The sequence below is a fragment of the Perna viridis genome, chromosome 6, assembly GCF_037379345.1.
Source record: "Perna viridis isolate PV_CMFRI_1.1 ecotype Kerala chromosome 6, ASM3737934v1, whole genome shotgun sequence".
Classification (NCBI taxonomy): domain Eukaryota; kingdom Metazoa; phylum Mollusca; class Bivalvia; order Mytilida; family Mytilidae; genus Perna; species Perna viridis.
Window position 1 is genome coordinate 34,956,875 of NC_142450.1, and position 17,682 is coordinate 34,974,556.

Here is a 17,682-nt window from a genome sequence, read left to right on the forward strand (position 1 = left end):
ATAGCTATAACTTCAGTAATGGGAACTTATCAAAGGATTTACTCTTTATTACATAATTCTACTTACCTCTATATTTACCATACATTTAGTTTATTGATAGCAACAATTATGAACTTTTTATATTTTTTATTGAAAAAAGAAATTCAAGCTATTTGTTTTATCTTCAGTCAAAAGAGTATTTGAAAAAATATACTTGTTGATTCAACTGATTTTATATTCACCATCTACACTACTGACTAAGGACTTATTGTTATGGGTACAATCAGGTAGGTATTGTACTGCTTTGAAGGTACACTGTACTCAATCCATTATATCATTATAAGATAAACATCAAACTTGTAAAACATAATATGTTTTATTGAAATCAAATCTGTGTTTCATTCATAATAATCACAAAAAATATAAATAGCAGAAAATTGAGATTTGGGATGAGTTTTAAGTTACTCCATCAAATCAACGACAAACATTTAAATGTGTATAATTCCCTAGGAATGTATTAAGCATACTAACTAAAGCCAATATATGGGAAAACAAGGGACTCCAGTGATTGAACTGGGTAACTGACAATATATGTATTAGACATGATCATGTGGCAATTTTCTTTTTCGTCAAAGGGAGATTAATCTGTATTTTTTTTTAAACTTTTCCTCCAATTTGTGCAACTCATACTGTCTTATCAAAACTCATACATCTTAGTACTTATAAAATAAAGGTAAAAAATATCGAAATTTATTTTTAGTTTATAAGAAATTCAAATTTGAGTAATATGGTAGGCCACTTATTCTTATTTTAATCCATTTGGGTCTGACATATTACCTCATAATTTAAATTAGAAGTCTTATTTCACAGCATTACATCAGCATTAATTTATCATATATGCATCCATTTTGAAAATATCTGAACTCAATGAAATTGAAGGCCTGACAGTTTTTTAACAGCCCATAAATTCAATACAACAAAGGGTGAAAAATTATTTTGCATATTTACCTAACATCTTTATCATCCACAAAATATTCATGCTTCATTTCTTATGACTAAAATATTACTGGTAACCAAACATGGGTAGTAAGTCACTAGGAACCTATATTATAACCTGCTTTTATTTGAAAAATGTATAGAACAGACTTTAAGTGATAAAGTCTAATAGTAGTTCAATTTTAGATTTTCAAATGGCATCTCCTAAGAAGTTATGGCTGCTGATAGGGGTCACTTCAGACCCCATTATGTTCCATCAAATCAAACATAACCATAGATGTATCAATCCTTTAGTTATACCACTAACAACAGGAAGCTATGTTTCAGAGGTCACTCACCAGCACTTCTTATACTTGATGAAATTTATAAAATTTACTTACCATCAAGCCATATTGGTGTCATAGACCCACATTGACCAGATTCTGGTGGCCTGGTTAGTAGATCTTCTCCATTGGTAAATCTATACCATCCTTCATAATCCAAGTATTTACCACCAGAACTGGGACCATAATATCCATTTCCATCACAATACCACATGTCACCAAGCTGCAGGGTGTAGTTAGGACTCCTCTCGAAATGGCTGGTTAGTACATTATGGTAATGGCAGGGGAAATCCCATACAGGGGATGATGTGGTAGTCAGAGATACACAATCTGTAAACAAATAAAATCTTTAAAAGGATTATTGTACCAGTTTTCAAGGATTACTATCAATGCAGAGTATTTTATATTCACAATCGAAAACAATGTTGAATAAGGATGAGGAATTTTCTGAGGCACACTAATTTGATTGCATAGTGTGATCTACAAATGAATTGATACATCAAGTAGGAAATAAATATAATTTGAGCATCTGTAACCAAATATCAAGAAAATTTATGAAATGAAATGAGGATCTCCCCTCAGTTACTTTCGAGTTATCATGCGAAATGTGAATGATGGATGACAGATGGACACCAGTCTATGATAATATGTCCTATCTAGAAAGAAAAGACAATGAATAACAAGAGGCTCCCAGGAGCCCAAATTGCTCACCTTGTTCATTTCAGCATTTCAAAGGCAATAACTCTAACAAGGAGTCATCTGACAACTTTGACACAAAGGAAGCCTTAGCAGGAGGCCTTATCATAAGGATCATTTCATCAATATTTGGTTTTTTTATCTATCTAGTATAGTTTATAAGATATTGGCTAAACACTCAAAAAACATTATTTTTTGCCTTCCTTGGGCATCAACTCTAACAAGGAGTTGTCCTACAACTTTGACCCAAAAACTTAGTCATAAAATCAATAAGGATCATTTCATCAAATCAACATTTCTTCTATCTATTGTAGTTTTCAAGATTTTGGCTGAAAACCACAAAAGACATAATTTGTTAACTTTCCAAAGCCAATGACTTGATTAAGGAGTCATCTGACAATTTTGACCCAATGAAGACTTTTGTAGGATTTATCATAAAGGATCATTTCATCAATTGAAAATTTTTATCCTATCTCTTAAAGTTTTCAAAATATTTACTAAAAACTGCAAAGCAAAACATTACTTTTCACATTTCAAGGACAATAACTCTATCAAGGAATCTTCCAACAATTTTGACCCAATGAAACCTTCGGTAGGTGTTATCATAAGGATCATTTCATCACTGAATTTCTTTTTCTATTTATCATAGTTTTCAAGATATTGGTGAAAACTGTGAAAACAAAAAGCAATTTTTTGCCTTTAAAGGCCAGTAACAAGGTGCTTTGACACCTGTACTTTAAAAATAGCAACGGTGACCATGTTTTAGGCCAGTTGAGCTAAATATTAATGCTTAAGTGTTTAATTTACTGAAATGATCAGAATGAAATTTATTTTAGAAAATTACTAAGGAAAATTTAAAAAAAGAAAAAAAAAAAAAAACTCTTTGATCTGGTCATATTTTAGTTGATCATTTGTTAGTGAATTTGGAAACATTCAGTTTTTATACAGAAAAAAGTCCTGTTCAGTCTGACATCATGAACTCAGCAAAGAAATCAGGGGAATACAATTTATTATATGCTGAATATATCACAGGATCTTCCTGGTTTGTACATGAAGTCTATGCAGTATGACTTAACAGACCTGATCCGATCAGTAGCTTAATAAAAGATAATAGAAGTACATGTACCTTCATAGCATTCATATAAGTTAATTGTTTATACTATCATCATAATTTCTTATTTACATAACTCTATGTCAAGACCAAAATTTATCATTCTGCGTTTTTTAAACTTCAAATTTATCTTCCATGCTATCTGGTAATATTTCAACAAGCAACTGATTTGATCAACTAATTTTAAAGTCTGTTTTGGACTATAATTGATTACTATTATCAGATCAAAATAATTACCCTCCAAGGGTTACTGACTCTAAAATAAATAAGTTCTAGTTACTGGAAGATAAATACACGTAGGCAGGAAATTTCATCTATGTTATTATATTAGAACTCTATAGTCAATGTATCCATCTCATTCACCATTGGCAATAAACAATTTAAAGATTTGTCTCAATAAGTAATTATATAGGTACAACAAATGTGGTGTGACATTAGTCTTATTCAAATTAGCTTTGAGTCTCCTATTCTATCCTAGCATACAATCTAAGATATAGTTAATTTTGTTTTAAGTACTAAACTACCCCTTACTGAGGTACATGTACATGCAAAACAGGAATTATAAGTAATTTATGCGAACCTCAGGTGTTCTTGATAGAAAAAGCTTTAAATATGTTTTCTATAGACACTACAAACATAATTTCTAAAAATCTTAGTAAAGGTTCCCTTTAATTTGTATTTGGAAGAATTAAATGTCATTGTTCACTAGAGAAGTAGAGAAAATGCTCAAGAGATAAAAATCTGTGAAAAATTTAAAAGTAACAAACATAATAATAAAGTGACTTATTTTTATTAATTATATTGTAAAAACTTCAAAAGTAAATAAATTTCAAAACAGAAATTTTTCTTATTGTATCAAATAAATACTGTTAAAAATGTATCTAATTATACATGTAAGGTCAAACATGTAACTATTAACATTTTTTTCTTCTGAGCTGGTATCTTGCATTTCAAGATTTTTTTTCAGTGTATCAGTAAGAGGCTTTGACTAGCCAGGATTTCAGGTCTGGGGGATAGGGGCCTAAATGGAATTAAAGGCCAGCGAAGCAAGGCAGGAAGACTTTTGGGGTAGAATTTGACACAAAAAAGATTTCAGGCATTGAAAAATTATTATTTCCCATTTTTTTTTTTTTTTTTTTTTTTGGGGGGGGGGGTATACCCCAAGTCAGTCCCCTAATGAATGCCAAGGTACATGTAATCATATTGTTGGAAATTTTACCACAATTGCCTTGGCCCTTCATTACCTTTCAAATTACTTTAAAGTTTAATTTTACTTTCCAGAACTTAGGTCAATAGCAATGGAAGAGAAATAGTCATTTTTCAAATTAATGGAATGCATGCCATTTTAGCAAGTTTTTCAAAGGGGCGTAACCCACCAACACCTGACCATCTGGTTGGGGGGTCTCATTGGGGAAAGGGAAAGCAGAAAACATTTTTTTTTTTGGAATCATTAACTATTTTCACTACGGTAAGTAACTGAATGGTTTAACATAAGTTTTTTAAAAGTATCCAAGTACTTACAGGGGCTCTAATAAATTGAATATTTGAATTTGAAGTCTACTGCTGTCCATTGCTCCAAATTTGACAGTGAACCAGTCTGTTTGATAAAAAATTTGTAGAAATTTAGTCCCCTTAGCTTAAAATCTTTAAAAAAGGAACCCAGTCAGGAATATAAAAAGGATAAAAAATTACAAAATTATCTAAATTAACTTATTTATTGTACATTAGTATCGAAAGATAATTTAAATAACTTACAAGAAATACTTCTTATCATGAATGTATTATTTTTTTCAATATGAATATTAGATCAAATAAAAGTAAATAAATTAATGTCATATCCCCTCAGCCACTGATGCAAGGATTTTTCCATCTTGGCAGAAGGACTTGGTAGTTCCGAATAGCTTCTGGTCCAATTGACCAATCAAATGAAGTGTGACTTCACATCAAACTTGATAATATAATCCCTGGACAGAGACTTCCAAGAACGTCCGTGCAAGTCCCTACAGTGAAGTCAAAACTCAGTCAGCCCTTCCAAGACAGGGTGATAAAACCATATCCCAAAAAAGAGCTTTAATGGCAGTGTACAGAACCAAAAGAATTTTTCAATTATCTTAAATAACGAAAAAGATATCATGATTTAAAGTTGATGCCCCATGCCACTCAATGGATTTTTTGCCAACCAAAACCAAACTAGATTTCTAATATCACGAAACACTTTTTTTATATTAAAAATTCTATTGAATTTCGAACATTAAAAAACAATTTTTTGATGTAAGAAATTGATTTTCTGATATTAGAAAATGGATTTGTTGTATTCAATTACGAATTTTTTATTATTAGAAAATCATTTTATAATATTAAAAAATGTGTCTGATTATGCAATATTGCAAATTGATTTTTTAATATTACAAATTCAATTTGTAACATTACAAAATGTGTGATATTTTATAATATTACTAAATCATGAATTTGTAATATCAGAAAACGAATTTTAATATTACAAAATGAATTTCTAATATTAAAAAATCTGTTCTTAAATTAAAAAAATGATTTTGTAATAAAAAAAAGTGTTTTGTGATATTAGAAATCTAATTTGTAATATTAGAAAATGAATTTGTAATATTAGAAAATGAATTTGTAATATTAAAAAATCATTTTTTAATATTAGAAAATACTTATTTTCTAATATTACAAATTCATTTTTTAATGTACAAATTCCTGATTTAGTAATATTATAAAATATCACACATTTTGTAATATCACAAATTGAATTTGCATATGTGACGCCGCTTATCACTTGTCAATTCGCGCAGAAATCAACAAGACCATTGAAGTCGCGCGGCTTCCATGAAATTATCAACATAGAAAGTGAAATAAAAAATAATGTTCACCAGTACAGACGTCCAACAGAGAACACTCCACATATATGATTAGATATGACATGCAATCAAAAACAAAAAACTGATAAAACTCATTCATTTTCAAACTACCTGAGACATCAAAACTATCTACTTTAAAGTGAATATTTTCTTCACAAGTAAAATGGTTTACGAATGCAGCATTCGGTGGTATCTGGTAGCAGACTGAGCTATTTTTAGTTTTTAATAATGAATTTATTTTCCCAAATACCATCAATCATTTCTTAATGCATTCTGATGCGAAAAGTGTCCAATAAGTCGCTCAACTTTTAAACAGCGAGTTATATAAATTCAATACTTTAATTTAAGTCACAGGAAAAATGTCACAAATAATAAAGTCACAATAATATTAGTACTCTGACTTGGTATAATTTACTCGAAACTTTTGCTATAAACATAGATTTACTTCTGGTATAAAATGTGGGTAAACACTGATTTATTGTGACATATTTGACATATTTTCTTGCATGTTTTAACTATTACTTCAGCATAATTTGTATTTTGTTTTTATTTTCAAAACTTTTTCATGGCATTTCAAGTTCAGGAGCATAATTGTTCAGAATACTCGTTTTTCAGCTGTAATCGTTTTTTTCACCAATTCATGCTAGAATTTCTGAGTACACAACTTGTATAGTATGTGACGCAGGTCCTGACATGTAATTGGTCTTGCATCTGCTAATCTTTCTAGGCTGTCTGGTGAGAAGAAGACTAAGATTCTGTTCTGTGACTCTGGGTCACTGTCATACTGTAGAAAGTCAACTTGGTTTGATGTTTTCTTGAATTCATCTGGCAAACTGACATCTGCTAGTGTGGCTGGAACTGGAGGTGCTGGTCGTTGGTACAGCATGGTTCTCTTACAGTTCCCTTCTCTTGGCATCAGGGCTTGGACGTAGTCTTCACACTGAGCAACAACTTGGGCAAATATCTGGCTAGGCTTGTCTCTGGTGTTGCTGGCTTGATCTTTCGTGGTGTTTCTTGCTTTGGAGTACTTTATGCTGGTGTCACTGGGAGCATGGTTGTGTGGTTGGGTAGGAATTAACTGGATTTTCATTCTGAAGTGTTGTGCTGATGGATCCTCTGCAGCCGGTGCTTGATCTTTTAACACACTTCAACCATTGGTCTGTCTTTCTGGTAGCAAGTTTGGTGTACATGAAGCCTTGGTAGCAGAGCTTCAAACCGCCTTTGTTGCTTGTGATGGTTTCCATTTTGGTTGTGATGACATTAGAAATCTGCTCCACATTATATGCAAAAATGATGGAAGCCATAACGGTGCCATAAAATGTCCCAATTAAAGTTGGGCTTCTTGAAAGTTACATTTGTAGCCAATTTGTCTGGATTTCCCTTTCAAAACAATATGCAATGGGCATGAAATAATTGTAAAGCAAACAAATTTGAATATACATGTCAAAATACACAACATGGTAGGATGTGTTGTCATATTCTAATTGACAGATCTGGCTTCATCCAGTTACTCTGGGTGCTTGTACATTGTTTAAATAACTGTTACAGTGAAATGGCTTCATTTCAAACAGAAATTATTAATTGTTAGTTTATTAGTCATGTTTTTTATTGTCTTTAAATAATCAGTTTATTGAGGGATTACAATAATCCAAAGCATATACAAACAAATTAAACAAACATACAGATACAATACATGTGATATGATTATATGAGTTTGACAATTAATAAGTTCTTTCCAATTAAATAAAGTATCTACTTCTACCAGTTCGCGACCGCCATCAATTACTGATAAGACTGTCACTGTCACTTTTAGTGCGCAATGCCCTATTTTACTTAGTAACCATTAAAAGTAAAATTAACAAAGTGTGCTGTACAATTAACTGTGCAAGTAAAAACAACTTGATTAATTTAATCAAGTAAATGAGTCTTGAAAGATTCAAGACTCTTGGCAGAAACAATGTCAGTGGGCAGAGCATTCCAGTCCCGTATGGTTCTTGGGTAGAATGACTCTTTCCTCAGTACTGTGTTGCATGATGGTAATTGGTAGGAGTGTAGGCCCATATTTCGGCTGAGTCTTACTGGACTGCTCAATCTGTTGGTCGCGTCGATTTTCACCAGACCATTTGCCAGTTTGTACATTAGTACGAGTCTAGCTCTCCTCCTACGTTCTTCTAGTGTTGGCCATTTTAGATCTTCTAGCATGTTGGTAACTGAAGAAGTGTTGAGGTATCTGTTCGCTACATATCTGGCCGCTCTACGCTGGACCATATCTAGGAAAGGTATACCCATGAAAAAAAGATGAACAAATATGTCATAGATTTAATAAAATTAGAAATAGAAGTATTAAGATGATAATTCAGATTTGAATATAATACTTCTTTTCATGTATTGTGACGTTTTATCTGTGACTTTTTTTCCTGTGACTTTTTATCCGTGACTTTTTTCCTACATTCATACCGAATTATTTAGTTATAGCCGGGTATCGTGTATCAAAAATCCGCAATTAATATAATTCTTATATAGTATATTGTCCATGTGTTGTATTAGTATGTAAATATTTTGTCTTTTATTAGTTTTTTATGACTGAACGTTGCCCGCTAATATCTTAATCAACGTGTGTATTTATAGACGTTACTATGAATTTTTTTTATGATTTCACAAAATTCGAAGTGGTAATAAATCAAAATGAAACGAAATGAGGGGGGCGGGTGAGGTTATGATGCCCGATGCTTATTTGACCAGATACTCTTTTGTTGCTTTTAAGTGACAATAATTTAATGAACTTAGTACTAATATTCGTTTCTTTTATTATTGATATTTACTTTTTTGATACTTAGTTTTTCCTTGAAAATTTTGCGTTGATTTATTTGTCTGAATAAAATCTGGTGTGCCAACAGGGTAAACGGAAAGAAAGTCACAGGACAAAAAGGTCACAAAACTCCTAGGACAGAAAGTCACAGGACAAAAAGTCACAATCTACATTTTCCACCCTGGTGGACAAAAAGTCACAGGACAAAAAGTCACAATTTATATTTTTGGCGTTTCCCTAGGACAAAAAGTCACAATGTACAGAAAAAGTCACAGTTCATATTTATTGTAATTTTGACCTTGCATTGTGGCCCCTACAAAAAGGCAAGACTTATATTTCTGCTCAATGTGTATGTAGGTGTAGAATAAAAAGTCACAATACATGTTTTTTTTTGTTATTTTTTTTATGCTCCCGCCTATAGGGGCATATAAGTTTTACCCTCGTCACTGTTTAAGTGTTAGACATAGATGAAGCAATACTGTAATAACAATTTACATTCGTAAAACAATGTCAATAAAGTATTAAAACATATAAGCAACTATTTGTTTCATTATAAATATGCACTATATGTATTTAAAGTCACTATTAATGTCTGAGCTAAACTTTAAGCACAATATTATAGAATCTTATATTTAAAGCACTATGCCAAAATGTCTAAACTGTAAAGCACTAAATAGAAATGTCTTTATTGAAAAACACAATAAAGATCTATGTGCAGAAATTTCAAAATTGAAAAGCACTAAACAGAAATGTCCAAATTGGATGGCACTGACACATTTCTGCTAAGTCTGATGTTAAAGGCGACACCACGTAAGAATTGTCATACTGTCTTTCTACCACTGATACGAACACTGCACAGATTCTGTAAACGTTTCTGTAAAAGAACTTGCTTCTGGTTGACTCTTTTTGTTGGTCGGGTTCGAATGGCATCTTGTTGTATGACTTGTGACTGTAGCGTGTTCACGTTGAAATCACTGAATGCAGGTCCATACACTAAGATGTGGACTGCCAACTAAGGTAAGTAAAGAACTTATTGTTCCACCCCTCGCACACGTTGTTTGTTCTGGGATCACCCTCCATGGTGGCTGAATGTACACTCCATATGGATGGCAGAAACAATGGTGGTACACGACGCATTGTCAGTCTTTATTCCCCATTGTGTTGAATAGGTCTGTATGTACCAGTTACATAAGTAGTCTCAAAGTAATCAACCAATTCTACAGTCTCTTCTGGCTCTTCAGGGATGACAGATCTTATGTAGGCTATACCCTCTGGTAGGTCGGCAATTGGTAAAAACGCTAAGCCATCTAGCATGTTGCAGAAAAGTATGAAGTCTTGATTTTACATGTAGTGTGTTGCAAGTCGTAGTTTCTGGATCTTGCGCCAGGTAGCCTGGGACAAATGGTAAAAACAACCTTGTTGTTCAATATGACGACAAAATACAGCATTGATAGCAACCCTTCCTCTAAGTCAGAGACAACTCTGGTTACATTGAGGGTAAGACCAAGTTCATCGCACTTGTCCAAGATGGCCTGGAAAAGTTCTTGGTAACCAACTCAGATTTCTTTTGAAGAAGACAGTATACTGTAGTAATGTGTGGTGCTGAAAGCTATTCTTATGGTGAATATCTGCTTAAATAGTGCTGTGCCAAAGGTTCCATCAATGAAGAATGTATCAGCATCTGCTAAAAAGTCAAAGGTTTTCTTCTGTTGCAAACGCAATAACTCTGTTGTTAGCTTCTGGTCCATTATCGTACAGACGGAATGGTGGCGGGTTCTGTTCTTGTAAGTTCCTCTGGGATGGTTAGTTCCCCTAGGTGTGCAGGCGATGGTAGTTGAGGTCTATAACGTCTGATGGATCTCTTGAAGTTATCCTCAACCGACAGCATGGCTTTGACGGCATCTGAACAGTTGGACACTGACTCTCCAAAAATCTGGCTTGGTGCATTGTGTGAAGACTGGGCTTTTTCTTTCATGTTGTGTCTGAGTTTAGTGAGGCTGATGGAGGCTTCATCTGGTGCATGGTTGTGGGGCTGCCCTAGTGCAGGGTTGTCATTCTGAAGATTTGTTGACAAACTGCCTCTGCAACCTTGGCTGGACCTAAGAGTACATTTCCATCACTGTTCGGTTTTGCGTAAGGCATGTCTTGTGTAGATAAAACCTTCATAATATAGTTTGGGACCACCTTTGTTACTCTGTAGAATTTCCATTTTTAAATGATGACAAGAAATTAAATCAAGTCAATTATATACTTTTGGGCTAAAAACAACAACATCTGGGATTTTATTACTCAGGATTAGAAGCCAAAATTTCTGTCATTGAAGTAAAAGTTTTGTCAAAACATTTATGAAGCTTGTACGTATACATGAAAGACAGGATATTTTCTTTCTTTTTAACTAAAACAACAAAACGACCATTTTTTCCTAAAAGAGTGCACTACATCCTGTCAAACAGAAGCCAGTTAATTAATCAATTAATTATAATCTATACATATATGATGATTAAAGTGATTTATGTTTATACACCAATTAACTATTATACTATCTGAATGACAAAAAGCCATACATAAAAAATACTTTGTAATTGGGATGATTTTGACATCTATGTTTTCATTTCATTAAAACTGACTTTTTAAGTCTTTAATTTGTAATTATAACTAATAGTAGTAATAAGACAAGTGTGGAGAAAACTATAAAAATATGAAAAAAAAATCAACTGTGACTTTTTGTCCTGTGACTTTTTGTCCTATACCTTTTGTTAAAATACAAAATTTAAACTGTGACTTTTTGTCCTGTGACTTTCTGTCTTACATTCTGCCAACAGACTGGTATTGATTTTGTCTAGTCTGCACAGAGCTGGTCTTCTTGGAATTCGTTTAGGTTTCAAGGCAATCCAACAAAAAGTTCTTTCATTTTAAATCATTAAAACAAACAAATCACAATACACCTAAAATCACTGTTTTTTGTTCGATCTGTACGGTTTTTAAATTTATGATCTAAAAGGTCTATTCATTTAAAATTGAATTTAACGATAGCTTACAATAAAGATGTGGATAATTGTTATTATAATGAAATTCTCAATATATATTCCTATTTAAAATTTTGATTTTGTAAAGTTACACGACCGTGTAGTTTTATCAAGGTATGGCATGACATGACATAGAAAACTGATAATTGTTAATTTTGAAATTTATAATCAGAATTAAAATAACCTCTTCCGTGACGCATTTTAACTCCTCAGAAACTAAAAGGCCTTACCTAATTTCATATGGAATCCGTGAATATGATCTTTCATCCAAATTTACAAAGAAAGGACTCTTTATTTCCGATCGAGGCACTGTCGGAACTAATTCGTCCGTACTCGGTACTATATTGAAAATTTGCAAAAAATAGGAGAGCTAAGTATTGGTGGACTCCTAAAAGCATACATGACCGAGACCAATATGCCATGGTAACAAACGTTGCATTAGAACTAAATTTCTACAAACAAACCCAACCTCAATGATTAAAAAAAAATCACTATACGTATTGTCAGTATAGTTTACAGAAGTATTTAACTTTGTATAGGAAATCCATGTAATTGTTTCGATAAATTAAATATTTAGCCTGAAAGTACTCTAAGAAACTTTTGTTGTTGTTAAGAAGTTTTAGAAACAAGGGGCGGATCCAGGATTTGAGTTTAGAGGGGGGCGGTTAATTGAACTAAATGCCGTGCAAAACAAGGCGATACATATTTTTGGGGTAAAACTTGTGGTGAAAACTTTTTTTCTTACCGATTTAGGGGGGGGGGGCGTACGCCCGGTACGCCAGTCCTTGGATCCGTTCCTGGAAATCCATGTCGTTTCATGTTTTATTTCTTTATTTGAAATTACAGTCATTTGTAATTAACACGACAAGAAGGTATCTTAGGTTTTAGACAATGTCTATAACAGCAAACAGGCAAGTTTAAACTTAATACGGATATCATTCAGGTAATATTCCAGTACTAGTATTAGAATGGGATATATATAGCTAGATTATAGTTCGACTATATTAACTACATGTACTTTCAATTTCTAAAACCATTGTTTGCTTTTTTTCTAATTCATAATCTGCATTTCCAACTTCAGGCTTCCCATGCACTTGATGATAAACTAGCCACGACTATCAATGATGAAGCCAGAATAATATTATTTATACTTTTGAAAGTGTGAGCAAGTCATTCAACCTTTGATTTTTCAGAATTAATTCCAGCTTTAACAAAGTGGTAACTGTATTTAAGTAGCGAAATGACATTTTATTCAATTTTAACTGATGTGTTACTAACAAAACTACTTCGTTTAAAAAAGGAAGAACATTTCATACAAGTAGGGCTAAACTGACAATTGATCACTTTTCTATTCACAGAAAAGATCTTTTTAGCACCCACAAGAAATGCATTTAACCACCCATTTATTGAACTTGCTTAATTATTTTTTTAACTGAAAAATGAATTGTCAAATAAAAAAAAATCAGGCGTGACATGAAACAAATACAAGAAACGTATTCAGTATCAACTAAAATTAGTAGCAGTCCGTCCATAAAATACGTCGGTGTACGTGTGAGTTGAAAATGACGGATCAACGGCGGATTAAGAGTTTCAACTGTAAATGGTAGTTTGAAAGGGTTCCAGTAAAAAGGGTGTACGGACTATTATTTATTCATTTGTGCACAGATTTTCCACGAAATTAACCATTTTTCTATATAAAAAAAAAAAGAATGGGGAGTCCAACCCCCGGAATCCCCCGATCCATCACGGGAACGTATGCTATTTCCAAAACGATAAAATTAAGGACGTAGCATTGGGACAAAGTCGGCAGCGTGCATGTCTGGACGCTCTGACAATGGGACAAAATAGGCAGCGTACATGTTTGAATGCTCTAACATTGGAACAAAGTAGGCAGCGTGCGTGTTTGGACGCTTTAACATTGGGACAAAATAGGCAGCGTACATGTTTGAATGCTCTAACATTGGGACAAAATCAGCGTGCATGTTGGGATGCCCAGGCAAACACAATTCAAATATCGTTAATTTTAATAATTTGATAAGATCAGCTATTAAAAATGGAGATATGGAGATGAAAATTCTAGCAAATTGGTTCGAACAAATCCCTACATGTATAATAAGTACTTACAGTTGGTATTGAAGACGATGAAGATAAGTAAACGTACAATCATTCTATAGTTCAAAATCCATTATCACTTTATAACCATCCAGTACCACCAAAGACTTTAAATCTAATGAAATATAAGAAAATAATTTTGGGGGCTTTAAACTAGACCAATCCTTTTACACAAAAACAGACAAAATATGTGCATGCATGCAGAAATCAGCATTTAAAAATAATTCTTACGTTTCAGATCATCGAGACGGCGAAATACATTTTTCCTAAATGTACTAAACTAACAACATTTAAAACAATTTTCAAAATGTCTTCGAAGATACCTCTCTGTATGAAAATATAGAAACGATGACTTTATTGATAGATTGTAGTTTTAATTTAACATATACAGAAATGTACATTACAGAAAAGAGAATATCGATAGATTGGCGCATGCATTTATATAAAATTATAAAAATCACTCTGAGACATCATTTTGAGGAACTAATTACGATGCATGACCAGTTTCATCACCGGCATATGTAACAATACATGTGCGTATATTATTCGTCCTAACAAAAAGAAAATTGAAATGTTTCTGACCTCTATATGTCTCATTTCGTATTAACTTTCAGTTTTCGTTTGTATTGTTGGGATCTATAAGGGTAGCTTTTTCGCTGTGGTTGCTTTGGGGCCAACTGCATCATGCCCTGTGGAGTGATGGTTTCATCGTCGTTGAAGACCCGTGGTTTGCATAACCAGGGACGGACAAAAAATTCATAACCAGGGACGGACAAAAAAGTCATAACCAGGGACAAAAGTCATAACCAGGGACGGACAAAAAATTTGTTATTTCAGGACTAAAAGATCTTTTTTATTAGCTTCATGTAACATCATACGTCATTGATTTTTTTTTACAACTGTACTTTGTTTAATACTGTCTCCGTCTCAAAATCTTCCAACGCAATATTAAATATTCATTATTGGGAATGTTAAGTAGAGATATGGTGAACTTCCATTCACCGGTCAGGAACTTTACACACACCCCATGACCCGGCTGAGTACGGTAGAATAATTGGTTCTTGGAAAAAACTTGGTTTTCGGAAAAGGTTAGCGCGTTTCTGGAAAATCAATGAAAATTTAAATACCTTACGATCAAATCGAGTTCGACGGATACTGTACATTGACACACGTACAATAGTTCCTTTAACTAATGAGTACACTTGTTATATGAAACAAATTTGGAATACTGATAACACAAACGTTTTATACATACTTGTAAGGAACATCTTAAAATATCCATAGAAACAAGATGGCGGAAAAACAATACGTTCAGTGCAAAATTCTCGTAGAAAAAAATAAATATTGAAATATTTCGATCTCGGAGGTAAGAACGAGAAATAATTGTATGAGAGTTGTAGTACAGAACGACATGAATAAAATAGCAATTTTTTCAAAGTAACTTATGAGTAATTTGAAAGATAATTAAAACAAAAAACTGAAAACAACAGGCTGAGGTGAATTCGAGTATTACGTACTTCATTTAAATAGCTGCGAAACGTAACTGCAAGTTTATATTGAAATGAGAACTGATTAACGCCCCGTAACAGAGCCAGATACAGGAAATGAGGACAGGGAGTGCGCGCTGACTGGCCAAAGAGCGGGGACACCTTCACGCGTTCAGTGATTTGTTCTTTCATTTCTAACCTTTTTCCCCGGAAAAAGGGATGGCCCTCAATTGGTGCGCTTGGCCTGTATCCTCCTTTAGATATCCGATAATTGATTGCCAAATTGCCAAATTAATTTAAAAACGAAGGTCATTGCATATACTTGTATTTGTACAACAGAACAGAGATAGTAATAAATACATTTGTACTTAATTCAGTGAACTGTTATGTTTTTAATGTACAATAAATGGTTATTTATTCTATAAACATTTTATTCCACCAGTTCATATAAAATTATTCATTAAAATACAAATTAATGCTTTGATCATAATTAAGAGGAAGTAGAAGATAATTTTTGATCATGTACAAACAGAGACCTATAATTAATTAATTAATAGACCTATTAATTAATAGGTCTATGGTACAAATAAAGAATTTCGGAGTTTTGAAAATGGGACAGGCTTTTTAATTGTATACCTACAGCAAGTCGAAACAATTGAAAATACAGCCTAGAAAGGTAATACCTCTGGCTTTATTCATTAAAATATGTTGGCACGGGCAGTATTCGAGATTACATTATGCAACTGGCAGTCAAATTATATTCTTGAATGATATATAAAAAAAAAAAAATAAAGAATAATACAATTACTATCACTTCTTTCCCAAAGCTACAAAGACAGAACAAAACATGTCTGTGCTAAGTAAGGCATTGTTTTTCCTATATCATAAACGTTGAATGAAAGAATATTTCTGAGTCTCCTATTTACAACGTTTGTCAACTGAAGAATCTATCCATCAACTTCCAGGTGCGTAGCTAGGCCTGTTTTAGTTGTACGCAAAATTACGGGGAAGGGTCTTGTGGGGGGGGGGTAGCTCAAGGCCCCCAGTGAGTCCGCAAGGCTAAGCCCTGAGGGAAACTCCTGAATTTTAACGATTTTGGAGCCAGTTTTTCAGAGCCTATACTACATCCATGGCATGTATATGTGATAAATAAGCTTTATTTCATCTTTAAAATGTGTGTTTTTATTTTTGTTACTTTTTCCGAATGTACGCAAGTGCGTATTTGCGTATAGGCTGCTACGCCCCTGACTTCCATCTAACATTTGGAGTGTGACCTATTTGTCCAATGTGATTCGGAATTGAATTGAGAATAAATTTTGTATCTTGTATATATCAGTTCAGGCTTTTTTAACATTTATATAGAAAAACTAACAAACAAAATACAAAAGGTTAACTTAACTGCACGGCTTGCTTATTTTGCTTATTGTCGAAAATATAGAACGTTAAAAAAAAAAAAAAACAAAAAACAAAAAACAACAAAAAAACAAAAATTTCCCCGGGTCCTAATCCTACATTTAGGTTACAGCCCACCAATTCAACCAATGAGCATTTGGAACGTACGCAAAAATAGTCCTACGCAGAAATTACCCCTGTTCCTCACAGTGCTGTGAAAAAAGTTCTCATCTATTTAAAAAATTTAAACAGTTTCTGATAGGAAAAACATTTCTGTACATTTTATATGTGCATTTTGCTTCTTGTGATATGAAGCCTAATCTCCATAATGGTTTCTAAATATACCCCAATCTTATGAAAACACTGGGATTTCCAATGCTATTTATAGACCCTTCACTTCCGGTGACCAGTACTGCACTGCAAGTCTGCTAACCCCACATGCCATTATGAGGATTGTGAGCTGACATATGTAGAATCGTGCTGATATATAGTCCTCTGCAGGTTAAAGTTAAGGTTAAGTCCAGAGAAGCCATTGAATATTGTGAAATTAGCATAGAAGCCTATTGGAAGTGGAATTAGTGGTTGCTAGCCTATATCAGGATAGGGTTCACTCACTGTTCATTATTATAAAGATCCGTTGCCTTGGGTTGCGATGTGAACGACGGATCTTTCATGAAAAGGGTACGCTCGTTATCTAAGTCACTCATAGCACTGCATGGGAAACTGTTTTGTATCGATAGGACGCATCACACCTACCATATAGGTTGTATAAAAATTTATCTGTAATAAATGTACTACCCCTCCCCAAAACATAACTATAAACATTCACATTTCTTATCGATTTCATTTTCAAGATGTCTATTTAATATATT

The 17,682-nt window shown here is 33.1% G+C and overlaps 1 protein-coding gene across 1 annotated transcript in view; it reads right to left on the minus strand.

The window, feature by feature from the left end:
- Positions 1 to 14,082, minus strand: part of LOC148614705 (uncharacterized) — a 128,834-nt gene extending 114,752 nt beyond the window's left edge. Inside the window, exons 1-2 of the mRNA XM_088588972.1 lie at positions 13,944 to 14,082; positions 1,356 to 1,628 (exon numbers count right to left, since the gene is read on the minus strand). Coding sequence (XP_088445098.1) covers positions 1,356 to 1,628; positions 13,944 to 13,986 — 316 coding nt within the window. The 5' untranslated portion in view covers positions 13,987 to 14,082. The remainder of the gene's footprint in view (positions 1 to 1,355; positions 1,629 to 13,943) is intronic.
- Positions 14,083 to 17,682: the final 3,600 nt, after the last annotated feature.